Source organism: Stegostoma tigrinum, chromosome 11, assembly GCF_030684315.1.
Source record: "Stegostoma tigrinum isolate sSteTig4 chromosome 11, sSteTig4.hap1, whole genome shotgun sequence".
Classification (NCBI taxonomy): Eukaryota; Metazoa; Chordata; class Chondrichthyes; order Orectolobiformes; family Stegostomatidae; genus Stegostoma; species Stegostoma tigrinum.
In genome coordinates, this window is record NC_081364.1 from 64,913,198 (window position 1) to 64,940,337 (window position 27,140).

Genomic DNA, 27,140 nt, shown 5'->3' on the forward strand with positions numbered 1-27,140 from the left:
GAGCTGCACTGCCCGGATGCGAGCATCTTAAGGATTTGAAATGCTTTTCTGTTCAGCTGCTATGACCCTAGGCTGTGGAATGTTTCACAAAAAGCTCTCCACTTTGTATTCCTCCCTTAAAGATCCTCCTTAAAAAGCTACCTCGCTGAACAGGTCGTCTGAATATGTTTGACAATGCTTCTGGTGACCTGCCTTGTGTCATCTGACTTCAAAAGACACAGTGCAAATGCAAATTATTGATATTAATCTAGAAGTAGCTATAATATAGCAACAGGAGGTGGATAAAATCTGCTGGGACCCCTTTATCTGGTAACTCAATGACCTCAGCTGGATATTACTAGCATTGGCAGAAATACTGTGCTCTTTCTCTGGACAGGAACACTTAAATTAAAACACTGAGACACAGAGAGACAGGAGGTCCCAGGCACAATACAACTCAGCTGGGCCTGGAAGCCTTGTATTAGGGTAGAAGCTGGAGGATGGATCATCGGCCTCACCTCTGTCTCCCAGTCACCGAGAATAGGCAGGGGGGTGGTGGGGGGGGGGGGGGGGGGGGGGGGTGGAGGAGAAGAGAGCTGGATCCAGTCAACAGCCACCGCTCTGTCTACTCAAAACTGACCAATGGGAGAAGGATCCAGAGGCCAATGGTGACTGAAGAAAAGCGTTGCTGGGAGAAAGAGGAGAAGCAGGCACAGTGATGCATGTGGGAGTGTGGGGGCGATGCAACAAGAAGGAAATGGAAGGGTGGGGAGTGGGCCTACCTGGTTCTGTGGTGCCACGGGCCACTACACTGTCGAAGCCTTTGGGAGCTGACTTCAGCCGGCTGTTGTTTTGGAAGATGGAATGCTCTTTCCCCAGAGCCACTTCTGACAGGAACATGACACCAACACCTTTGGATGTAAAACCAACTGCGAGGCAGACAAGAATGATTAGATCAGATTAGATCAGGTTAGATCAGATTAGATTAGATCAGATTCCCTAGAGTGTGGAAACAGGCCCTTCGGCCCAACAAGTCCACACTGCCCCTTGAAGCATCCCACCCAGACCCATTCCCCCATAACCCACACACCCCTGAACACTACAGGCAGTTTAGCATGGCCGATCCACCCAGCCTGCACATCTTTGGACTGTGGGAGGAAACCGGAGCACCCGGAGGAAACCCACGCAGACACGGGGTGAATGTGCAAACTCCACACAGACAGTTGCCCGAGGCTGGAATCGAACCCGGGTTCCTGGTGCTGTGAGGCTGCAATGCTAACCACTGAGCCACCGTGCCGCCCACAAATCTCAGCGCAACATCAGCTGTGGGTCAGTGCTGGCCATCTGTGAGATTAAATGATGAAGGATTTTAGGGCATTCTTTGTTTTAAAACTGATGGTGGATTGAAACCAGCAAGCTTCTGACTGAGGGGCAGTAGTGCCCCCCAACCCCCTCCCCAAGCCAAACACAGACTCCTGAAGCTACCACCAGCCAACAGCCCACAAGAGAAAGTCAATATCTCCCAAACTGATTTTCTCCCCGGGCTGAGCAGGAATCCAAGTCAAATCCAACATTCACTTCCGCATCAGCGCCTCCAGCAGAGGTGCCAGCCAAGGTGACCATGTTCCCCATCAGTCATAATGGTCACCTGCTGGAAGCTACATTTATTGAGATTAAACAGAGACCAGATCAATTCACACAGCCAAATATCCCGCTGACCTCTACATTTGGTGAAGCTGTTCCCTTTGTAATCAAATTATGGAAGCACTCGGCACGGGGAACAGCAATCCAGCCCAAAGTGTCTGTGATAAAGCTATCCAGTCAGTCTTACACTCCATCTTTTCCCCACAACGCTAAAACCTTTCATCTTGCATGTATTTATTGAGTTCCCTTTCACTACTTATTACGGACCTTTTCTGCCACATCACCTCTTCAAGCTCAATGTATACTTTTCTCCTTTTTCATTTAATTGCCATTTCCCAAGTCTGAATGCCTCTGTTAAATCCATCCTTGAGCTTTCTCTGCTCAAAATGGAACAACCCCAGATTCTCCTGTCTCTACATCAGTCCTACTCTGGTGAATCTGCTCTGTACTCTATCCATGCTCTAGCCTTTACTGAAAACGTGTGGTGCCAGCTAAGCCCCAACCAGTGTTATATAAAAGTTTAAATCCCACTTTTTCTCACTTCTGTATTGATGAATAAAATCAAGCGGTGGTTTGCCCTTTAAACAACCTTCTTCAACATATCCAGCTGTGTTTAGCTAAAGGGTTTGCAGGTGTGAGGCTGGAAAAGGACACCATCTCAGATGCAGGAAAGTCAATGTTTCAGGCCGAAACCCTTCATCAGGACTAGGCTGTCTCTGTCTCTGTCTCTCTCTTTAGCTAAGGGGTGACAGTAGGTGACTTCTTGCTGTTTTATAATGAGGGTTTTTCAGAAAAATTAACGTAGAAACATAGAAGATACGAGCAGCAAGAGACCATTCGGCCTTTCAAACCTGCTCCACCATTCTTCACGATCACGGATGATCGTCCAACTCAATAGCCTAATCCTGCTTTCTCCCCATAACCTTTGATCCCATTCATTCCAACTGCGAGACGTAGCCGTCTCTTGAATACATTCAATGCTTTAGCATCAACTACTTCCTGTGGTAATGAATTCCACGGGCTCACCACTCTTTAGGTGAAGAAACGTTTCCTCATCTCTGTGCTAAATGGTCTACCGCGATCCTCAGACTGTGACCACTGGCTCTGGACACACCCACCATCGGGAACATCCTCCCCGCATCTACCCTGTCCAGCCCTGTTAGAAGTCTCTATCAGATGCCCCCTCATTCATCTGAACTCTAGCAAAAATAAGCCTAGCCTACTCAATCTCTCCTCATATGCCAGATCCATCTCCCCGTAATCAGCCTGGAATGGATAGAGATAGAGGAAGCTGATGTGCTGAAAATTTTGTCAAACATTAAGATTGACAAGTCGCCAGGCCCGGACCAGATTTGTCCTCAGATGCTTTGGGAAACGAGAAATGCAATTGCTTCGCCACTTGCGAACATCTTTGCATCCTCGCTCTCCACTGGAGTCGTACCTGAGGACTGGAGAGAGGCAAATGTAATTCCTCTCTTCAAGAAAGGAAGTAGGGAAATCCCCGGCAATTACAGACCAGTAAGTCTCACGTCTGTCGTCTGCAAGGTGTTAGAAAGGATTCTGAGGGATAGGATTTATGACCATCTGGAAGAGCATGCCTTGATTAAATGCAGTCAACACGGCTTTGAGGGGGGCAGGTCATGCCTCACAAACCTTATCGAGTTCTTTGAGGATGTGACTAGAAAAGTTGATGAGGGTCGAGCTGTGGATGTGGTGTATATGGACTTCAGCAAGGCATTTGATAAGGTTCCCCATGGTAGGCTCATTCAGAAGGTCAGGAGGAATGGGATACAGGGGAACTTAGCTGTGTGGATACAGAATTGGCTGGCCAACAGAAGACAGCGAGTGGTAGTAGAAGGAAAATATTCTGCCTGGAAGTCAGTGGTGAGTGGTGTTCCACAGGGCTCTGTCCTTGGGCCTCTACTGTTTGTAATTTTTATTAATGACTTGGATGAGGGGATTGAAGGATGGGTCAGCAAGTTTGCAGATGACACAAAGGTTGGAGGTGTCATTGACAGTATAGAGGGCTGTTGTAGGCTGCAGCGGGACATTGACAGGATGCAGAGATGGGCTGAGAGGTGGCAGATGGAGTTCAACCTGGATAAATGTGAGGTGATGCATTTTGGAAGGTCGAATTTGAAAGCTGAGTACAGGATTAAAGATAGGATTCTTGGCAGTGTGCAGGAACAGAGGGATCTTGGTGTGCAGATACATAGATCCCTTAAAATGGCCACCCAAGTGGACAGGGTTGTTAAAAAAGCATATGGTGTTTTGGCTTTCATTAGCAGGGGGATTGAGTTTAAGAGTCATGAGATCTTGTTGCAGCTCTATAAAACTTTGGTTAGACCGCACTTGGAATACTGCGTCCAGTTCTGGGCGCCCTATTATAGGAAAGATGTGGATGCTTTGGAGAGGGTTCAGAGGAGGTTTACCAGGATGCTGCCTGGACTGGAGGGCTTATCTTATGAACAGAGGTTGACTGAGCTCGGACTTTTCTCATTGGAGAAAAGGAGGAGAAGAGGGGACCTAATTGAGGTATACAAGATAATGAGAGGCATAGATAGAGTTGCTAGCCAGAGACTATTTCCCAGGGCAGAAATGGCTAACACGAGGGGTCGTAGTTTTGAGCTGGTTGGAGGAAAGTATAGAGGGGATGTCAGAGGCGGGTTCTTTACTCGGAGTGTTGAGAGAGCATGGAATGCGTTGCCAGCAGCAGTTGTGGACGCAAGGTCATTGGGGACATTTAAGAGACTGCTGGGCATGCATATGGTCACAGAAATTTGAGGGTGCATACATGAGGATCAATGGTCAGCACAACATCGTGGGCTGAAGGGCCTCGTTCTGTGCTGTACTGTTCTATGTTCTATGTTCTATTAAACCTTTGCTGCACTCCTTCAAGAGCAAGGACATCCTTCCTCAGAAAAACAGACCAAAACTACATACAATATTCCAGGTGTGGTCTCACTAAGGCCCCGTACAACTCTCTACGACCCTGTAAGCCTCTCTCGTGAGCAAAGCCTCACAAAGTCTCATGCTTCCTACTTATACAAAGGTGAACAATCCCTTCAAGGTACAGATTCCTTGGAAAATATTAAGTCAACTTCTGCAGGTACCACTTTAAATTGAAAATCCTGGGACGTTATTGAAGTCGTTAACAATTCCAAAATCTTTGAGCAGTTTTGACCGACTCTAGCACAATGTCCATGCCTTTATCCTGGGTTAGGACTGAAGTGAAACAAGCTGCTAGCTGTTACAAACAAGAAAAATTGCCAGACAAACTCAGTGGGTCTGGCAGCATCTGGTGGGAAGAACACAGAGTTAACATTTTGAGCCTGGTAACCTTTCTTCAGGACTGATAGCAGTTAGGAAAAAGTCGTATTTATGCTGAAGGTGAGGTTGGGAGTGGTAGGGGGGTGAGGAGGGGAGTGTTGGGTGTGCAGAGGTGAGTGGATAGGTGGAGATGGAGCCCAGAGTAAGAGAGATATGAAACGGGTAAACAGATGAGGGGATCATTAATAGGCCGGGACAGAAAAGAAGCTGAATTAGTGATAATGAGAGCTGAGAGGAGGCGGGAATGGGTGGGCTGTGCTGGAAGCAACTCATATCATAACAGGAGAAGGGTGTGGGGGTGGGTAATAAAAACGTGGAAGGATGGAATCAAGCTCTAAAGTTATTGAACTCAATCTGCAGTCCCACAGGCTGTAGATTCCCAAGCGGAAAGAGAGATGCTGTACTTCGAGCTTGCGTTGAGGCTCACTGGAGCACTCCAGCAGGCCTGAGACAGAAATGCTGGCCACAGACGACGGTGGACTGTTGAAGTGGCAGGCAACTGGAAGCACAGGGTTATCTCTATGGACAGAACGGCTTTGTGAGGGGTAGGTCATGCCTTACAAACCTTATCGAGTTTTTTGAGGATGTGACTAGAAAGGTTGATGAGGGTCGAGCTGTGGATGTGGTGTATATGGACTTCAGTAAGGCATTTGATAAGGTTCCCCATGGTAGGCTCATTCAGAAGGTCAGGAGGAATGGGATACAGGGGAACTTAGCTGCTTGGATACAGAATTGGCTGGCCAACAGAAGACAGCGAGTGGTAGTAGAAGGAAAATATTCTGCCTGGAAGTCAGTGGTGAGTGGAGTTCCACAGGGCTCTGTCCTTGGGCCTCTACTGTTTGTAATTTTTATTAATGACTTGGACGAGGGAATTGAAGGATGGGTCAGCAAGTTTGCAGACGACACAAAGGTCGGAGGTGTCGTTGACAGTGTAGAGGGCTGTTGTAGGCTGCAGCGGGACATTGACAGGATGCAGAGATGGGCTGAGAGGTGGCAGATGGAGTTCAACCTGGATAAATGCGAGGTGATGCATTTTGGAAGGTCGAATTTGAAAGCTGAGTACAGGATTAAGGATAGGATTCTTGGCAGCATGGAGGAACAGAGGGATCTTGGTGTGCAGATACATAGATCCCTTAAAATGGCCACCCAAGTGGACAGGGTTGTTAAGAAAGCATATGGTGTTTTGGCTTTCATTAACAGGGGGATTGAGTTTAAGAGTCGTGAGATCTTGTTGCAGCTCTATAAAACTTTGGTTAGACCGCACTTGGAATACTGCGTCCAGTTCTGGGCGCCCTATTATAGGAAAGATGTGGATGCTTTGGAGAGGGTTCAGAGGAGGTTTACCAGGATGCTGCCTGGACTGGAGGGCTTATCTGATGAAGAGAGGTTGACTGAGCTCGGTCTCTTTTCATTGGAGAAAAGGAGGAGGAGAGGGGACCTAATTGAGGTATACAAGATAATGAGAGGCATAGATAGAGTTGATAGCCAGAGACTATTTCCCAGGGCAGAAATGGCTAGCACGAGGGGTCATAGTTTTAAGCTGGTTGGTGGAAAGTATAGAGGGGATGTCAGAGGCAGGTTCTTTACGCAGAGAGTTGTGACAGCATGGAATGCGTTGCCAGCAGCAGTTGTGGAAGCAAGGTCATTGGGGTCATTTAAGAGACTGCTGGACATGTATATGGTCACAGAAATTTGAGGGTGCATACATGAGGATCAATGGTCGGCACAACATTGTGGGCTGAAGGGCCTGTTCTGTGCTGTACTGTTCTATGTTCTATGTTCTTCAAAACAATCAAACAGTCTGTGTTTCATCTCCTCAGTGTACAGGAGGCCACGTCGTGATCTGTGAATACAGTAGATTGAGTGAAGTGCCTGGAGTGTGTGTCTGGTGCCTTGGATGGTGAGGAGGGAGGTGGACCAGGGTGTCCCACAGGGAACAGTCCCTGAAGAATTCTGACAAGGGACAGAGGGGGAACGTGTACCTGGTGGTGGCATCCCACTGGAGGTGGTGGAGCTGGTGGTTAATGAACCTCTGGATGTGGATGCTGGTGGGATGGTAGGTGAGGACAAAGGAGACCCTATCGCTGTTGTGGGAGGGAAGAGAAGAGGTGAGTGTGGGAGATGGGTCAGACCCGGGTGACCGTGATGCTGGTTGAGGAAGGTGGTGACATTTTGGAGGCCCCTTTCCAGAAGGTGACATCTTCAGAACAGATCTGACACAGCTGGAGAAACCGGGAGAACAGAATGGAGTCCGTACAGGAAGTGGGGAGTGAGGTTGTTTAGTCAAGGTAACTGTGGGAGTCGGTGCGTTTGCACTGGATATCAGTGGCCAGCCTATCCTCAGAAATAGAAAGAGAGGTTCAAAGGGAAGGGAGGAGTCAGAGATGGACCAGATGAGGGCGGGAGTCGGGTGGAAATTGGAAGCAAAATTGATGAATTTTCCGATTCTGATTGAGAGAGGGAGCAGCGCCGATGATGTAATTGATATACCGGAGAAAGATTTGTGGGTGGGAGCTGGAGTAGGACTGGAACAAGGAATGTTTCCTGCAGCCCACAAAGGGACAAGTAAAACTGGGGCCCATGTAGTTATCATGGCCAGCCCCCTGACCTGAAGAATGAGGGAGGAATTAAAGGCAAAGTTGTTCAGAGTCAGGACAAGCTCGGCCAGGAGGAAGCTGGTGGTTGTGGATGGGGATAGTTCAAGCCTTTTTCCTAAGAAGAAGCAGAGAGCCCTGAAACCATCTGATAGAGGATGAACGTGTAAAGGAATTGCACATCCATGATGCCTGGAGCCCACAAGCTGAACATTTTGCAACCTACTATTGCTATGGATGTCTCTTGGGAGGCTGGGCCAGGAGTGGCTTTCTCTGTAACCCCGCAAGATGCTGCATCTGCTTGGTTGGAATAGTCAGCTCATCAACCATAGATTACACAGTGTGGAAGTGGAGGAGCACAACAGGCCAGGCAGCATCAGAGGAGCAGGAAAGCTGACGTTGCGGGTCAGTTCTTAGTATCTCTCAGCTCATCACCAACTGCTTTCTCCAAAACAGGTCCTGACATGATTAAAATGCTGAATGTCCCACTATTGTTCAAAGCACCCACACAGAAATCAGACAAACAATACAGCATTAGAACTAATGAATAGTTTAGGAATTTTCCTACACCCAACTTTGCGTAAATTATGCTCGATGCAACAGCAAGCCACATGTTGGAAGCATAATAATCAAAGATTTTGTAGTTCGACACAACAAAGTTCATTTTATACAACTTAAAATGGTAAAATACAAAAGTATACATTAAACAGTAAATATTATTTTCCCTCCAGAATCCTGATGACTAGGAGCCTAGGTTATGTCGATGTTATTTTGTTTTATTTCTCTGGTTATAACTGAAGAGGACAGTTCAGATTGATGGGAAGGAGCATCATTGACATTATTTTTCAATCAGCACAGGATAGCCCCAGGCGAGGTGCCAGAAGACTGGAAGTTAGCTAATCGTAATGCCATTATTTAAGAAAGTTGGTTAGGAAAAGCCAGAGAACTACAGACCAGTGAGACTGAAATCAGTGGTGGATAACTTTTTGGAGGGGATCCTGAAGGTCAGGATTTACATGTATTTGGAAAGGCAAGGACTGATTAGGGATTGTCAACATGACTTTGTGCATGGGAAATCACGTCTCACTGACTTGACTGAGGTATTTGAAGAAGTGACAAAGAAGACTGATGAAGGCAGAGCACTGGATGTTGTCTCTATGGACTTCAGCGAGGCATCTGACAAGACTACATAAGGCAGGCTGATCATGTGAAATACAGGGAGACCCAGCCATTTGGATACAAAATTTGGCTCAAAGGTAGGAGACAGAGGGTGGTGGTGAAGGGTTACTTTTCAGACTGGAGGCTTGTGACCAGTGGTGTGACACAAGGATGGGTGCTGGGTCCACTGCTTCTTGTTGTTTATATGAATGATTTGGATGTGAATATAGGAGGTATGGTCAGTACGTTTGCAGACGACACAGAAATTTGTTGTGTAGTGGACAATGAAGGTGGTACCTCAGAGTACAGCAGGACCTTGATCAGATGGGTCAATGGGCTGAGGAGTGGCAGATTGAGTTTAATCTAGATAAATGTGAGGAGATGCACTTGGGAAAGGCAAATCAGGGCAGGATTTATACACATAATGGTAGGATCCGGGAGAGAGGTGCCAAACAAAGAGACCTTGGAGTGCAAATTCATAGCTTCTTGAAAGTAGAGTCACAGGTAGATGGGGTAGTGAAGAAGGTATTTGGTACACTTGCCTTTATTGGTCTGTGCATTGAGGATAGGAGTTGGGAAGTCATTGGTTAGGCCACATTTGGAATATTACATTCAATTCTGGTCTACGCTGCTATAACTCTACGTCAGAGGAGACATCATCTCCCCAGGTCCTGGTGCTACTAGTAGGGCCTACATTTACAACTCCACAAGCTTTTATATTTGGTGCTAGGCGAAAGCATCAGCTCCTTGGTTTCTTGTGTATAAATTATGAAAGCTAGTGCAGTGTTCCAGCTATCTAGTTCCTTAAAACCAGCCTGCAACTACAAACCAATGGACATAAGGCAGACAGTTTCTGCATCGGTTTAGGAGTAAAAGTAGGCTATTCAGCCCATCATCTCCACTCCACCATTCAATGAGATCAGGGTTGACCTAATAATCTTCAAATCTATTTTCCTGCCTATTCCCCACAACTCTTGATTCCTTTACTGATTAAGAAAACTCTATCTCAGCTTTGAATACATGCAACAACCCAACTTCTACAGCAAACTCTAGAAAAATGTCTTTACAGATTCGCTATCCCGTGGAGAAGAAATTCCTTTTCATCTCTGTCTTAGTGAGTGACCCCTTACTCGAAGATCATATCCTCTGGTCCTAGACTGTCTCATAAGGGGAAACAACCTCTCTGCACCTACCGTGTCAAGACCCCTCAGAATCTTCTACATTTCAATAAGGCCACCTCTCATTCTTGTATATTTCAAGGCATTCAGGTCCAATATGCTCAATCTCTCCTCATCAGACAGTCCCTCCATGCCTGGGATCAGCCTGGTGGACCTTCTCTGGGCTGGCCCCAAAGCCGGCTGAGGTCTAACTGGTGCCTTTTGTAGTTTCAGCTAGACTTCCTTATTTTCATCCCAAACAAACACAGAAATTGCTGGAGAAACTCAGCAAATCTGGTATCATATGTAGCGACAGAAACAGAATTAAACATTTTGATTCTGTATTAACTCACCTTCAGAACTGAACGGTGCTGGGAAATAGATTATTTTTATATTTTTCACATAGCCTGAGAAAGAAGAAGACAGGCAGAGTAGAGGGGCAATGCAAAAGATACAGGGTTTGTTAATGATGGAGAAAGATGATAAAAGATGCGAAACGGGTGTAACATTAAGGTGTAAAAAGTAAAGAGAACTGGTCCTCCTTAAGTGCAAAGTAAACAAGACACAAACAAGACAAGGCTATGGTGGTGGGTGGGAGGCATACTAAGAGAAATGGAGAAGAGACATAAAGAGATCTATTTCTGAAGTTATGGAATTCAATGTTGAGACCCTCAGGAAAATGGAGAAATGTTCCTGGTACTTGTGTTGTGCTTTGTTGGAACATACAGTTAGCCCAGGGCAGAAATGCATAAGAGCAAGATTAGATTAGATTCCCTACAGTGTGGAAACAGGCCCTTCGGCCCAACAAGTCCACACCGCCCCTTGAAGCATCCCACCCAGACCCATTCCCCTATAACCCACACACCCCTGAACACTACGGACAACTTAGCATGGTCGATCTACCTAGCCTGCACATCTTTGGGCTGTGGGAGGAAACCGGAGCACCCGGAGGAAACCCACGCAGACACGGGGAGAGTGTGCAAACTGCGCACAGTCACCCGAGGCTGGAATCAAACCCGGGTCCCTGGTGCTGTGAGGCTGCAGTGCTAAACACTGAGCCACCGTGCCGCCCCAAGAAGAAGAGCAAGATGGTTTTATTGAAATGTTCTCATTGATGTGGGAGGGGAAAGTGTGACAGCAGACGTGCGAGAGATAGTTTAGACGTGGCTGAGGGTTCTGTTAATCACAACGAGGGTGAAGTAAAATTGCAATCATTGAAGTGGCACCGTCAGAACGGAAACCTTTTGGCGGTTTAGTTTGATGTAAGGGACTACAGACAGTCGGGTTGCTTCAATTACCGTATCCTGCCGACTTGCTGTTTTCTGATGCAAAATAGATTCCACATCCAACGCGGCCCCCTGAGTGGGGCATGATGCGTAGGCCTGTTTTCAGAATGGCAGCAACAACCGCAATGTTAGTCCCATGCCACAGGAGGCGCCGGTTCTCAATGTTATCATGGGTCTTGAAGCGTGTCCCCTAGAAACACACCGAGAGCCTGCATCAGTTCATGGCTGGCACTTCAGCCTGGTAGCACCCACTCACCCATTCCTCCAGGATCACTCTTTTTCATCACCTTTAAGCACTGTGTTCAGCGATAGATCACCAATTGTTAGCTTTGACCACCAAACACCCCCCAGGACATGGACAGCACAGGGTTGGATACGAGTAAAGCTTTCTCTACACTGTCCCCCATCACACACTGCAAGTACAGGGACAGCATGGAATTAGATACAGAGTAAAGCTCCCACTACACTGTCCGCGTTCCACGCTACGACTATAAAACTGACTGCACTAGTTGCTGGAAGCTACCAGACTGAGGAATTTTCAAGAAACTGAATTCCTGATGAGGGAGAATCTCATTCCCCTGTTCTACTCACAGTGATTGAGCCTGTGCTTTACTCAGAGTTTGAACTCAGTACTATTCCAGCAGCCTGGAGCAGGTATGCAAGAAATGTCTGTTATGTATCGCACGTTTGCGCGGAGGCTAGTTTCTGCCAGTACAACTGGTTTATTTACAAGAAATTTAAACGATCTTGGTAGTTAGAAACCAGCTGTATTTGTGCTCACAGCTCAGCATCTGTGGTTTCCTTTTACTGTGCTTCATACTCAGGCATAAACAGCCACATACGGGGAAGGGAGCGTTGATCAGTTCCCAGGCTCTCACACTCAAACGCAGAATAACTGAACATGACAGTGAGGGTCAGCTCACTGACAGTCTAACAGGGCTGCAGCTCCTTTTATTTCTTAATCATCTCCTCTCACACATTCACCTTCAAACAGTTTCACTCTACATGCCATATCCTGTTCAACTTGTGTTGGGCTGATCTGAATTCCTTCTGGCAGTTTGATGTGCCTTGTGTCTTCCTTTGCCTTCTGTCCTATTGGGTCCCAGACGTTACCATCGCCTCTGGTACCGGTCCAGTGAGGACGGTTTGGAGGGCCAACAGCAATGACCCTCAGCTACACTGCCCTCCATCGAGCTGTCTGGGCCTTCGCTTCACTCTCTGCCTGATGATAGCGTCTGTCACACCAGAAATACCATGTCTGATCAAAGCTTGCACTCAGTTCTGCTCTGCCTGCAAACTCACCTCACCGTCCCGGTCCACTTTCCAAATGCTTTGAATTTTCACTGGCCTGTAGCTGCATCTAGTCACATCCACGTACTTCTTTATCAACTGTAAGAAGAAAGAAGTTGGATGGGTGCCAATAGAGGAGCAGGGAGAGTTGGATGGAGTTGAGTGAGGGATGGTGCAGGGCGGGGGCTGCTGACAGTAGAAGAAATTTACCCTTGTTCTCCACCAAAAGGGCTCGGACACGGAGGCTGCAGAGGCTGAGAGAGATACTGGGAGGCTTCTCTACGATTAACTGTGTGAATAGGAAAACTGCTGGCTGGCATTGCTCAACTGAGTGAAGAGACCAGGTCTAGGTGGTCTTCAAAACCACCCAATGCAGCTCTCAAACAATATCTGCCAGCACAGAAGGTAGTCTGCAAGAAAGTCCAGGCTTTTTCTAACTTTGCTCCCTCTCCCTTGTGCTGAAGAGGGATGTGCAGCAAAGCCAAGGGATCTGAAAAGAACTCCCCACCCCATCAAGGATAGAAAGATTTGGGATAAGACAGTGCGGAGCTGGAGGAACATTGCAGGCCAGGCAGCATCAGAGAAACAGGAAAGTTGACGTTTCAGACCCTTCTTCAAAATTCTTCAACATTTCTGAAACAGGGTTCCTACCCGAAACGTCAATCTTCCTCTCCTCGGCCTGCTGTATTCATCCAGCTCCACACTGCGTTATCTCTGGCTCCAGCATCTGCAGTTCTTACTATCTCTAGAAAGATTTGGGCTAATTCATGTGAAATCCTGCTGGATCCAGGTTCTAGGACCGAAGAGGGACAGGACCTCCGGTTGTTCACTCTATAATATCAAACCCTGTAGCACTGTAGTGAGAAACAGTATTTATGAAATTGTGAGGAATTAATTTCAGACCGGGGATAGCAGTGTTAAATGCTCGCAAGACAGTCGTTGCAATCTGGAAAACAGACTGTAGTTTCAGCTTTAAAAGCTAAGGAATATTTCCCAAAGAGTGCGGTTGCATTAACTTCACTCTAAATGGTGCAGGCTGGGGAAATGAAAGCAGGCAGAGATGGGAATCTAAATTAAACATTTAATTGGACATGCTCAAAGTTAAATTACTGCAATTACTGACACTATGAAATTTTATAAATTGGTCCCAGTCAATTAAAATGAAACAGACATTTACACAGGTTCTTTCATAACCACTGAACGATTCAAAGACTTCACCAGCAATGAAGACCCTTTGAAGAGTTATCACTGTTGCAGTGCAGGAAATGCAGCAGCTAATTTTCACACTGCAAGATTCCAAAAACACCGCTCCGACAAACTGCAGATCATCTATGTGATGTTGATCAGGAGATAAATATTGACAAGGAAAGCAAGGAGAAATATCCTTGCTGTCTTTAAAATAATGCTAGTTCACCCTTTATAGGCATCCGGGAGGGCAGACACTATCTCCGTTTACCGACAATTTGAAAACTCTTTAAATTCAAGGGAGGCTCTTTTAGACTGGAAATTGGTTCATATATCTCACTTATTCAAAAAGGGAGGGAGGCAGACAGATGGAAACTACAGGCCAAAGAGCTCAATGTCTGTTATAGGGAAAATGTTCGGAGCTACTTTTAAAATATTATCATGGGTAGAAGTTTGACTTGTAAACAGGAAGTGGAGAATAGAAATGTGGGTCTTTTTTCAGGTTGGGAAGACGTGACAAGTGATCTGCCTCAGGGAGTGGTGCTGAGCTGTCAACTCTTCGACTGAACTAAAGGATCAAAGGTAATGGAGCTAAAGTTGCTTTTGGCATGGAGATAGGTAGGAAAGTAACCTGCAGCGCAGACATAAGAATCCTACACATGGATATTGATAGGAATTGACTGCATTGAGAGGACAAAAATATGGCAAATGAAGTAAAATGTAGGCAATTGTCCAGTTTTGCAGAAGGAATTTTTTAAAAAGCCACCTATTATCTTAATGTTGAAAGGTTGCAGAGCGATCTGGATGTTCTAGTGTATGAATCACAGAAGGTTAGTACTCACATACAGCAAGTAATCAGGAAAGCTCATAGAATTTTATGGTTTATTATGAAGGGAATTGAGTGCAAGAGTAGGAAGGTAGTGCTTCAGTTAGAGAGGGCATTGGTGAGAGCACGTCTGAAGGACTGTGTAGGTCACTGCATTTATGTGGTGGAAGCAGTTCAGGGAAGGTTTGCAATACGAATACCTGAAATAAGCAGATTGAGCTATGAGTAAAGGCTAGATAGGCTAGGCCTGTGTTTTCTGGAGTTTAGAAAGAGTCAGAGGTGGGTTAGTTGAAACATACAAGATCCTGTAGGGAGTTGACCAGATGAATGTTGAAAGGAGGTTTCAATTTGTAGGAGAATCTAGAATTAGGGATTTAAAAATAAGGGTGCCCCCATTTAAAATTGAGATGAGGTTTTTTTCATGCAAAAAGGGTTGAGAGTCTTTAGAATACCCTTCCTCAAAAGGCAGTGAATTCAGGATCCTTAAATATTTTTAACGCAGAGGTAGATAGATTCTTGATGGCTTAAGGGATGAAAGAAGATCAGAATGTACAGCTAAGATTAAAATCAGATCAGTCATGATCTCATGGAATAATGGAGCCAGCTTGGAGAGCTGAATGGCCTACTCTTGTCCCTTGTTTGTGGATTTAAATGACAATTCAGATGAAAGACAGCAACTTCTGACAGTGGGGTGATCCCTCAGCACAGGAATGTCTGCCTTGATTTTTGTGCTTATGATCTAGAGTAGGATCTGAACCCAGGACCTAGAGATTGGAGGTGATTGCAACTCTAAAAGCTGTTATTCATAATAAAAGTTGCGATGTTGAGGTTTAAAAGGAGATAATCAATATTCTGCTGGCACTGGGCCTGTACTAATTCACAATAGTTCGAGAATTTTGTTTCAAACCAAGAAACCGTTTAATTTCAGGTGGTTAGAAAGAACTCAAACCATCTTGTAATTCAGAGCTAGTCCAAAATCATTGTATTTTATAACACAACCCAGTTTCTCAATGACTTGGATTTACTGTTTCTGTCGCTGCTCAAAAGACACTGTTCAAGTATTTGCTGGAGATAGAGGGAGAGATAGAGAATGAAGCGGAGGGTCTGTGGCGAGCAGGAAGGGAAAGGGCGAGGGGGCTAAGGGGACAGTATTGGGTGAAAATGAGGAGGCTGAGGGAAAGGGACATGGATTGGTGGGGGGAGGGGAGAGTGGGGTGAAGGGAAGGGAAAGGGGGGAGGGTGGAGGGGTTGAGGGAGATTGAGGTGTAGAGGCAGTGAGGGGACAGGGAGGGGAGGGGATGAGGAATGTGGAGGGGATGGGAGGGTAGAGGAGATAATGAGGGCGAGTGAAAGGGAGGAGGGTGAGAGAAAGGGAGATGTAAGGAGGGGCTGAGGGGTTGGACGGAGGAGTTGAGGAGTGGAGAGATTGGGTGGGGGGAAGGGTAGAGTAAAGGGAGAGTGAAGGAAGTTAAGGGAGAGAAGGGAAACAATGCATTGAGGTGAGGTGAGGGGAGGCAGGGTGAGCAGAGGTAGGCTGAGGTCTCGAGGTTCCTTACTGCAGGTGAGGTATGGAGTCAGGCAGGCAGAGTGCTGGGAAGGGGCTGCACCAGACGGAGGCATGAAGGGGTTGTACTGGAGAGGAAGTGGGAGGTGACGGACTGGGGGAATCTCCAGCCCTAGTTTTACCTGGAATTCTTCAGAATTGGGTGCCAACAATTGCAGGTCACACTTCAGCAGGTTGTAATCTTCATCCAGAGGATGGGAAACCTCCTTGATAATTTCTGTCTTGATTTTCTGCTCCTTCTCAGCTTGAAGACTCTGGGCGAGCTCAATATCAGCAAGCACCTAGTGATTCAGACAGATGTTTGCAGTTTAACTTAGAATGCCAATGGAGTCCTTGGAACTATACGCTCTTTTCTTCAGCTTCCCCGAGGGCATTCAGTCCTGCTACACTGATGTGTGCGTGCGTCTGAGAGCGTGTTGTTGCAGGGTGGGGAGCACACGGTGGGGGCGCGTTGGAGGTTGGTCATGGGGAAGTAGAGACATGGGGTGAGAAATGTCTGCTGGCAGTGACCAAAAAAACCAGTGACAGACTCCTTACATAAAATGTGTAATTCCCACATTGGGCTGCAGGCTCCAAGTTCTTCACAATCACACCGACACATTGGGAATGTCATTGAGAGGCCACTGGGAATATCAACGAGGGAACAGTGGGAATGTCATTGACTTGCCTGCACTGTTTATCTTCAGTTTCTGGGTATTTTTACACATTGTAATGGTGCTACTGAGTGTAGACTGTGTATCCCGATTGGAAAATATAGGGAGAAGGTTGGGTCAGGCCATCAGTTGAGGTAAGGTTAATCTACAGGATTGGGACACGAAAAGGACCTGTGCTTCTGAAGACTGTCTCTGGTCAACCAAGACACAACAGCAAGATATCTGGAAAGTAAAAGGGCTGGTAAAATACGGCGACTCAATGGGTGTCTGTTCTGGGGAAGATGACAACAAGAGATAGAGGCAGACTGCACAACGTCCGCTTAGAGTCTGCACTAGCACGAAGCACGGTCCTACAAATAAACCTTTGACTACTTGGAAGGACAATTACCAGTAGCATGTCTCTTTTGGCCTGGATCACTTCCGAAGTATCAATCACTGGGGGTCTATTGCGTCCGAAGTAGTGAGGGATGATGGTGTAGAACTTCGAGGAGAGCTCCTCCAGCTGCTTTCTGTTGGGAGATGGCTTCAAGGCTGCCTCAATCTCATCCAGTGCATCAAAACCCTTGGCAATTTGCTGTTTACTCAACTTTCCAAGAGGCATCTTCTTCACATCTGATCAGACCAACAGCAGGAGAGAGAGGAGAACTATCATTTATGCAGCCCATCATTTATCATCTCCTGAAGGGATTTGCCTGGGTAAGGATCCACTGTTTTCTCCAGTTGGTCTCTCTACATGTGCACACATAGGAAGCAGCAGAAAGACTAACTGTGCCCTCACTGACACACACATCTTACCAAAGGGGACCAACAGACAGTGAGCAGGGCAGGAACACTGACTGAAATATTCTCTCTCTAGTTTGGAGCACTGAGCCCGTCAGCTCAGGTTAGTTCAGGATAGGAAACAAATGTGGGATATTCTAGGATTCTACAATTCTGTTTTCTTTGCCACTGATGCCAAATCAGTGAAGATGGCATTCCAAGCCCTTTAGAAAAACAAACTGGATGGGATAAAATGTTTCTTCTCAAAGCATCAGAGGAGATTTGGTGGAGGGACTCAAAGTTAGAAGGGCTTGTGATAAAGACAGGTATCAAAAAAGGAGAAACAATTTCATTGGCCAGGGAGTCAGGGAGTGGGGGAGAAATAGTCAGTCTAGTTCTCTCTCACAGATGTTGCCTGACAATCTGGAGAATCGCCAGCTTTCTCAGATTTATTTCCAATTTCCAGCAACTGCAGTATTTCCTTTCTGAATTAGTGTGAAATGACCAAATACTTTGCTTTTTTGATGTTGGCTGAAGAATAAATATTGCCCAAGAGACATGGAAGAGCTCCCTTGCTGTGAAATCTTTCACATATGTGACTTCACTTTAATTTTGTGTTCAGAAGTTCTACGGTATTGAACTTAGGATAACAGTATAAAGTACACGCTGAACCACAGGAGCTGTCTAACCGTCTTTAACTTGGGAGCTAATAACCCTCACATGTTCAAGCTGAAAAAAGCTGGGGCAGCACAGTGGCTCCGTGGTTAGCGCTGCTGCCTCACAGCTGCCGGGATTCAATTCCACCCTCGGGCGACTGTCTGTGTGGAGTCTGCACATTCTCCCAGTGTTTGCGTGGGTTTCCTCCCGCAGTCCAAACACGTGCAAATTAGGTGGATTGGTTGTGCTAAATTCCCGTAGCGTTCAGGGGTGTGTAGGTTGTGTGTGTTAGTCAGGGGATTACAGGGAAAGGGGACAGGTCTGGGTGGGATGTTCTTCAGAGGGTTGGTGCCAACTTGTTGGGCCAAATGGTCTGTTTCTACATTGTAAGGATTCTTCTCAGGGTCATGTTGAGGTTGTATAGGACGTTGGTGAGGCCTCGTCTGGAGTACTGTGTCTGGTTCCGGTCACCCTGTTACAGGAAGGATATTATTAAACTGGAGAGGGTTCAGAAAAGATTTACCAGGATGTTGCTGGGAACGGAGAGTTTGAGTTATGAAGACAGGAGGGATAGGCTGTGACTATTTTCACTGGAGTGTAGGAGATTGAGGAGTGACCTTATAGAGGTTTATAAAATTATGAGGGATATAGACAAGGTGAACAGCAGGTTCAAAACTAAGTGGCGTATTTTTAAGGTGAGAGGAGAAAGATTTAAAAAACAGACGAGGGGCAACTTTTCTTTCAGACAGTGAGTGGTTAGTGTGTGGAATGAACTTCCAGGCGAAATGGTGAATGTATGTACAGTTACAATGTTTAAAAGACATCTGGACAATTACAAGTGGTTGGAGGGATAAGGCCCAAATACAGCAAAATGGGACTAGTTTAGTTTGGGATTATGGCTGGCATGGATGAGTTGGACCGAAGGGTCTGTTTCTGTGCTGTATGACTGACCCTGCACTACATGAGTCGCTCGTTCTCCAAATTAATTTACAGTAGAGAACAGGCAGAATCTGCATTTCTATAGCACCTTCCATGGGACCACTTAACAGCTAATGAAGTCACCGTAACAAGGGAAGAAATGCAGGAGCCAATCTGTCCACACAGTTAGTGATATAAGGAGAGGCTGGGATTGATTTTGATACATTGTAGACCATCTGCTCACTGCTTGTGGTGGAACGATGAAGATGAAATTGGGAGGTCTTTCAACACTGGCAGAGGATAACTTAAAAACAAAATCAACTAGTGGAGAGAAGGCGAAATATGACAGGAAGTTAGCTCATAATATAAAAGAAAATTGTAACAGTTTCTTTTAGATACGTAAAAGATAAGAGAAAGGCGAGAGTGGACATTAGACCACTAGAAAATGAGGCTGGAGAAGTAGAATGGGGAACAAAGAAATGGCAGAGGAAATGATTGGGAACTTTGCATCATTTTTCACAGTGAAACGAGAACTTCAACAGTGTCAGCAGCAGAGGTGAGTGTAATGGCCATCACTTAAGGTGGTGCTGGGGATCCTGAAAGGTTGGAAGGTGGATAAAAAAACATCCTGATCGGACAGACTACACCCCAGAGTTCCAAAGGAGATAGCTAAGGAGATTGTAGAGGTATTGGTGGTGATCTTTCAGGAATCACTGGAGTCAGGAGGGTACCAAAGAACTGGAAAATACTGAATGTAACACCACTGTTTAAAAAGGGAGGGAGATAGAAGACAGGAAACTATAGGCCAGTTGTGCTGGCCTATAACCTTTGTCATTGGTAAGATTTGAGAGTCCACTGCTGAGAATGGGATTGCAGAATATTCGGAAGTGCCTGGTAAAATAGGGTAGAGTCAGCACAGACTTGTCAACGGAAGGTTGTGGCTGGCAAAGCTGTTAGAATTCTTCCAGGGTGTAACAAGCAGTGGGCGTGATCCATTGGGATTTCCAGAAGACTTTTGACAAGGAGCTGTGAAGGAGGCTGCTAAATAAGATAAGAGCCATTGGTATTAGGGCAAGGTACAGGCATGGACAGCGGATTAGCTGACTGCCAGAAGGCAGGGAGTTGGGATAAAGAGGTCTTTTTCTGGATGGCAGCCGGTGACTAGTGGAGTTGGGACCACTGCTATTCATGTTATACATTAATGGTCTGGACAAAGGAACTGAGGACCACAGGTCGGCGCAACATCGAGGTCCGAAGGGCCTGTTCTGCGCTGAATTGTTCTATGTTCTATGTTCTATGGCATTATTGCTTAGTTAGCAGCTGACACAAAGATAGGCAGTGGGACAGATTGTGTTGAGGAGGCGGGAAGGCTGCAGGAGGACTTGGACAGGCCAGGAGAGTGAGCAAAGAAATGGCAGACAGAGTACAATGTGGGAAATTGTGAGGTTATAAATTTTGGTAGAAGAATAGGGACAGAGACTACTTTCTAAATGGGACAGGCTTCAGAAATTTGAAGCACAAAGGAACTTGGGAGTCCCGGTACACTATTTCAAGGTCAATGTGCAGGTTCAGCTGGCAGTTAGGAAGGCAAATATAATGTAAGCATTCACTTCAAGTGGGTAGAATACAAAAGCAGGGGTGTACTGCTGATGCTGGACAAGGCTCTGGTCGGACTGCATTTGGAATATTGTGAGCATTTTTAGACCCTTTAAAGACCCTTTTAGACCCTTTATTTTAGAAGGATTTGCTGGCATTGGTGTATCCATAGGAGGTTTACAAAGTGGGTCCTGGGGATAAAAGGCATGTCATATGAGAAGTGGGTGAAGTCTCTGGCTCTGTACTCAATGGAGTTTAGAAGGATGATGGAGGAATCTGATTGAAACTTACACAATACTGAGAGGCCTGGATAGAGTGGATGTAGAGATGATGTTTCCATTAGTAGGACAGTGTAGGTCCCAGATGGCACAGCCTCAGGTTGAAGGAACAATCCTTTGTAAAGGAGATGAGGAGGAATGTTTTCAGCCAGAGGGTGGTGAATCTGTGGAACTCATTGCTGCAGAGGGCTGTGCAGGTCAAGTCATTGCTTGTATTTCAGAGAAATATAGATAGGTTTTTGACTGGTGAGGGGATCAGGAGAAGGCAGGAGAATGGAGTCGAGGAACATATTAACCATGATCGAAGCACTGATCCTATATCTTGTGGACAGAGAAATGATCAACCCTAGATAACAAAGTGCGGAGCTGAATGGACACAGCAGGCCAAGCAGCATCTTAGGAGCACAAAAGCTGATGTTTCGGGCCTAGACCCTTCACCAGAAAAGCTTTTCTGATGAAGGGTCTAGGCCTGAAACGTTAGCTTTTGTGCTCCTCTGATGCTGCTTGGCCTGCTGTGTTCATCCAGCTCCACACTTTGTTATTTCGGATTCTCCAGTATCTGCAGTTCCCATTTTCTCTGATATCAAATGATCAACTCCACTCCATTTTCAGATTGTGGTGTCTTTCACATCAAACCGAGAAGGGCCTCCATTTAGTTTCTCAACTAAAAGAGGCCAGCAGTGAGGCAGTCCCTCAGTACATTTTCAGTTTGGAGTCTCTGGTTTGCGGCTCAGGCTCATGGGCAACAGCGCTGTCAACTCAGCCAATCTCCCAAAGGGCTGGCGCCCAGTGCTCAATCTAGGTCAGCTCAAAGGATATACACAATGTAACTACAACGTGACAAAGGCAAACAGGTCTCACCACCAACGCTGCTGGAGGTGGGATGCCCACAAGTGCCGGGTAGGAGAGCAGACCTCAAGAGCATGACTTACGCTCAGCATGCCATGGTTGGGACATTGTGGAACCTTCCTGCAAGATGGCAGCGGAGTAGCAGGGCTAAACCCAGGGCTAGTCCACTTCTACATGCTTTCTTTCTCTTTTCATTTTTCGCTCTTCCTCTTTTTCTTTCCTTTCTCTGTTTTCTTTAAAGCCTGAAGAGTGGATGGGCAAAGGAGGAGGTCTCCAGCGGTAGCAATGCCAAGATGGGCCAGCCACCGTAGCCTGGGGTCTCCTGGCAAGCGAGGAGCAGGTGACTCCCCTGACCTGGACTTTCAGTCTGAACTGAGGTCCGGCTCAAGCCGAAGCCCCTGAAGGAGCGGAAAGCATGTGCAAACGGGACAGCGAAAGGCCCCGACAACCGATGCCCGGCCACAGGGTCTGGAGGATGTGGAACAGGAGTTATGGAGCCTACACAATGCCTCCTGTTCCCACGGCTCCAGCGCAAACACTATGGTCATGACTGTAGTCTCGACCCATAACTGAGACATTGTAGCCTGTTTCTGAGACTCCGCTGATGTCAAGCAACGAATGGAGAAGGAACAAGAAGGGGAGAGAGAGAGAAAGATGAACTCTGCTGCAGTAAAATCTCGCATCACATTCAGTGTTTCAAGATGGTGCTCTTCACTGTATTTTTATATACACATGATAATAAATCTGAATCTAATCTAAATGGCAGGGGGTGAAATTATTCCTTCAAAAAGCTATAGAATGAAATCGAGGAGTTGAGGAATGAATGACATCCCAGCAGGTACTGAGTGAAGAGACATATCATCACCAACACCGCGTATAGTTTGATGGTCCCAATCTCAAGCTCGCTTTGAATCTAAAGTGCCAGCCTCTGGTCTATTGACAGAGTCTATTGTCCTACAGACACTCCGTCTGCTGGGTGGAATGCGAATTCAGAGGAAGGGCTTACCCAGGTTCATGGTTTGCATCTGCTCCTTGAACATATCATGACTGAAGAGGAGACTGACCAGCTCCTGAGTCGGCTTGTCTAAAGTGCAAGGTTTGACTTTCTTACTCACTGCTGTGCTTCCATCCACAGTGTCATTCTGTAATCAAACAACAAACAGCACAAGGATTGTCCAAGTATGTACTTAGTCCAAAAGGACAGTGCCTTCTGCTCTCCCTTGCTTACTCCTGCCTTGTAGAATCTTCCCACCCTACCCCGGACCTTCACCTTGTGGTATACTGCAATTTCTCTCTCATCCCTAACTTTCATTTTTGCTATTCCAACCATCTCAGACCTCTGTAGCGCCAAACCCTCCCTTCTCCTTTAAAAAAAACCTCCCTGGTTACTCTTAAAATTCCAAACATCACACAGTTTTTCCCCATCCTCGGTATGATGAAATTTCACAAGACCAGATTAGCCCATCCTGTCTTGAACTTTCTCCCAAACCTCATGCAATCCTCCATTTCTTTGGAATCAAAACCTTTCAATTTACCACATTTTCTCTAAGCTCTGCTCCCTTGCCTACATCCAATTTTCACCCAAAGGCCTCCAATTAAAACACTACAGCTTTTTGGTTTTCCTGTGTTGGTGGAACCACATGAGGTGAGCTCTGCCGTAGGTAGGCAAGCTTTATCCCTCCTCCTGCTGGCTCTCTCCTCCCTCAACAGCAATCACCATCAAGCACATTGCCAGGGTCTACGGAGAAAACAAACTCACTGCTGACTCAAGGAGACCTGAGACTGTCACAGCCTCTCACAAAATAAAAGCAGACAGAAGTGCCCAAGCTCGACCCACCTTCACAATCGTCGCTTCCTCATAGCCCTGTTGGACTTCAATCATGGTGTATTTTCCAGGGTGTGCCACAAAGGAGTCTCTGTTCACCCAGTCATTCTTGGTCTTGTCTTTGAACTTCTTTTCAAAATCCTTCACAGCGGCATTCAGGGCAACTGGAGAGCCCAGTTTACTTTGGCCAACTTCTCCCTGTCGAGCAGGGACAGACAAGGCATCTTAAAGATTTCACCTGGCACTCAAAGCTGCAGGAAGCCTGCCCTAAGCTTTCAGCTTTCTTCAACTCTGTTTCCAGCCAGGTGTGTTTTTTTATTATTATGGAATTACTACCCGAGTGCTGTTTTTATCTCTCACATGATTGCTCAAACTGTGAGAATCCGCACAGGGAGTTCTCTTTGCAGAGGTCGACTTTAGGAAGTTATTTTCCAGAAAAACTGGAAACCAATGGGGTGTGAAACGTCCAGTCAAGTGTGAGCTGCAGGGTAGGCAGTGTGTGACAGTGAGGAATTATGCAGAAGTGTCAGGTTTCATTTAGATGCATTCGCTAACGATAGTTTGTCAGATGTTTGTTTGCGTGTGAATATAAACGCTGAGGGTTCTGGGAATGGAACATATTTGCACTTTAAGCCCCATGCTGAGCCAACATCAAAGGACTTATCAAGGGCTTCAGGCCTCAACAGAGGTCTTATGTTAGGAAAGGGTTACTTGGCTCCATTTAACATTACTTTCTGAAAACATTGGCTTTCATTCTCAGGCTCCAGCCCCTGGACTGTTTTCGTCCTCATTTGAGGAAGGATGTTCTGGCTGTAGAAGGAGTGCAATGGAGGTTGACCAGATTAATTCCAGCGATGGCGGCACTGACATATGAAGAGACTGTGAGGCTATAAGATATGGGAGCAGAATCAGGCCATTCAGCGATTCTGATTTGCTCCACCATTCGATCATGACTGATAAGTTTCTCGACCCCACTCTCCTTCCTTCGTCCTGTAACCACTGATCACTTTCCAAATCAAAAACCTATCCATCTTTGTCTTAAATACAGTCAATCACTTGGCCTACACAGCCCTCTGCAGCAATGAGTTCCAGAGATTCACCACCCACTGGCCAAAGAAATTCCTCCTCATCTCAGTTCTAAAGGGTTGTCCCTTCATCCTGAAGCTGTGCCCTCGTGTCCGAGTCTCTCCTAGTGTTGGAAACATCTTCTCCACCCACTCTATCCAGGCCTCTCAGTATCCTGCAAGTTTCAATCAGATCCCTCCCTCATCCTTCTAGATTTCCATCGAGTACAGACACAGAGTCTTCAACCACTCCTTATGTGACAAGCTCTTTACACCTAGAATCATTGTTGTAAACCTGCTCTGGACCCTTTCCAAAATCAGCAAATCCTTCTTCAGACATGGGACCCAAAACTGCTCACAATATTCCAAATGCAGTCTGACCAGACCCTTATACAGCCTCAGCAGTTATACTGCTGCTTTTGTATTCTAGCCCACTCAAAATGAATGCTTCCATTGCATTTGCCCTCCTAACTGAAAACTGAATCTGCGCGTTAACCTTAAAACAGTGCTGAACCAGATCTCTGAAGTCTTTTTGTGCTTCAGATTTCCGAAGCCTTTCCCCATTTTAAAAATAGTCCCCACATCTATTCCTCCTACCAAGTGCATGACCTCAAAATTTCCCACATTATTTTCCATCTGCCACTTCTTTGCTCACTCTCCAAGCCTGTTCAAGTCCATCTGCAGCCTCCCTGCCTCTTCAATGCTGTCTGTCCCTCTGCCTATCTTTGTGTCATCTGCAAATATAGCAAGCATGCCCCTAGCTCCTCCGTCCAGAGCATTAATGAATAATGAGAATAGCTGTGGTCCCAACAATAACCCCTGCTGAACTCCACTAGTCACTGGCTGTTGTTTTGAAAAAGACCCTTTTATCCCCACTCTCTGCCTTTGGCCAGACAGCTAATCCTCTATCCATGCCAGTACCTTGCCCTAGCACCATGGGCTCTTTTGTAGCAGTCTCCTATGTGACAAAATCCTTCTGGAAATCCAAACAGATCACATCCACTGGCTTATCTTTGTCTAACTTGCTCATTAGCTCCACAAAGAATTCTAACACATTTGTCAGGCGTGACCTCCCCTTGGCTCAGTCCTATTTTACCATGCACTTCCAAGTACTCCACAATCTCATTCTTAATAAACGAATCTAAAATCTTTCCAAAGACCAAGGTCAGGCTAACCAGTGTTAGAGTCCCTGTCTTCTGAGTCCCTCCTTTCGTAAAAGAGCTGGTGATACACTTGCGAGACTGGAACTGTTTGGACTGTTCACTAGAGCTCAGCAGAATGAGGGGGATCTCATAGAAACAGAAAAAATTCTTACAGGGCCACACAGAGTGAGCACGGGAAGGCTGTTCCCAATTGAGATGTTAATGTGATAACATCCCATTGATTTCTATGCTTCTATAAATTAAAGTATTTTATCTGCTTTTGATTCCTATGCAGAGACTTTAATTTATAGAAGTAAACTCTTTTCTACCTACACATAAGTATGCAGGCACTGCCCCGGAGCTTCCTGCCCAGCTAGGAATTCAGTGTAAAGCTTTTGTAACTCCTTATCTTCCCACACATCGGTATGCAGACACTGTCTTAAGCTTCCTGACTGAATTAAAATTAGGATCAAACTGTTTCAAATAGGGTAATAAAATGTGAGGCTGGATGAACACAGCAGGCCCAGCAGCATCTCAGGAGCACAAAAGCTGACGTTTCGGGCCTAGACCCTTCATCAGAGAGGGGGATGGGGTGAGGGTTCTGGAATAAATAGGGAGAGAGGGGGAGGCAGACCGAAGATGGAGAGAAAAGAAGATAGGTGGAGAGGAGAGTATAGGTGGGGAGGTAGGGAGGGGACAGGTCAGTCCAGGGAAGACGGACAGGTCAAGGAGGTGGGATGAGGTTGGTAAGTAGGAGATGGAGGTGCGGCTTGGGGTGGGAGGAAGGGATGGGTGAGAGGAAGAACAGGTTAGGGAGGCAGAGACAGGTTGGACTGGTTTTGGGATGCAGTGGGTGGAGGGGAAGCGCTGGGCTGGTTGTGTGGTGCAGTGGGGGAAGGGGCGGAAGAGGGACTGTTCCACGTAACCTACAAAGAGGCAGGCATAGCTGGGGCCCATGTGGGTGCCCATGGCCTCCTTAGTCTGTAGGAAGTGGGAGGAATCGAAAGAGAAGTTGTTGAGGGTGAGGACGAGTTCGGCTTGGCGGATGAGGGTGTCGGTGGAGGGGGACTGGTCGGGCCTGCGGGACAGGAAGAAGCGGAGGGCCTTGAGGCCATCTGCATGGGGAATGCAGGTGTATAGGGACTGGACGTCCATGGTGAAAATGAGGTGTTGGGGGCCAGGGAATTGGAAGTCCTGGAGGAGGTGGAGGGTGTGGGTGGTGTCACGGACGTAGGTAGGGAGTTCCTGGACCAAAGGGGAGAAAATGGAGTCCAGATAGGCATAGATGAGTTCGGTGGGGCAGGAGCAGGCTGAGACGATGGGTCGACCAGGGCAGGCAGGTTTGCCATGGGCACCCGCATGGGCCCCAGCTATGCCTGCCTCTTT

General features: G+C 46.5%; 1 protein-coding gene across 1 annotated transcript in view; it reads right to left on the minus strand.

Moving 5' to 3' along the window:
* parp3 (poly (ADP-ribose) polymerase family, member 3) overlaps positions 1–27,140 on the minus strand; it is a 41,752-nt gene that overhangs the window by 3,865 nt on the left and 10,747 nt on the right. The window contains exons 4-10 of the mRNA XM_048547784.1: positions 23,561–23,746; positions 22,730–22,865; positions 17,055–17,278; positions 16,136–16,294; positions 12,451–12,537; positions 11,161–11,338; positions 762–908 (exon numbers count right to left, since the gene is read on the minus strand). Coding sequence (XP_048403741.1) covers positions 762–908; positions 11,161–11,338; positions 12,451–12,537; positions 16,136–16,294; positions 17,055–17,278; positions 22,730–22,865; positions 23,561–23,746 — 1,117 coding nt within the window. The remainder of the gene's footprint in view (positions 1–761; positions 909–11,160; positions 11,339–12,450; positions 12,538–16,135; positions 16,295–17,054; positions 17,279–22,729; positions 22,866–23,560; positions 23,747–27,140) is intronic.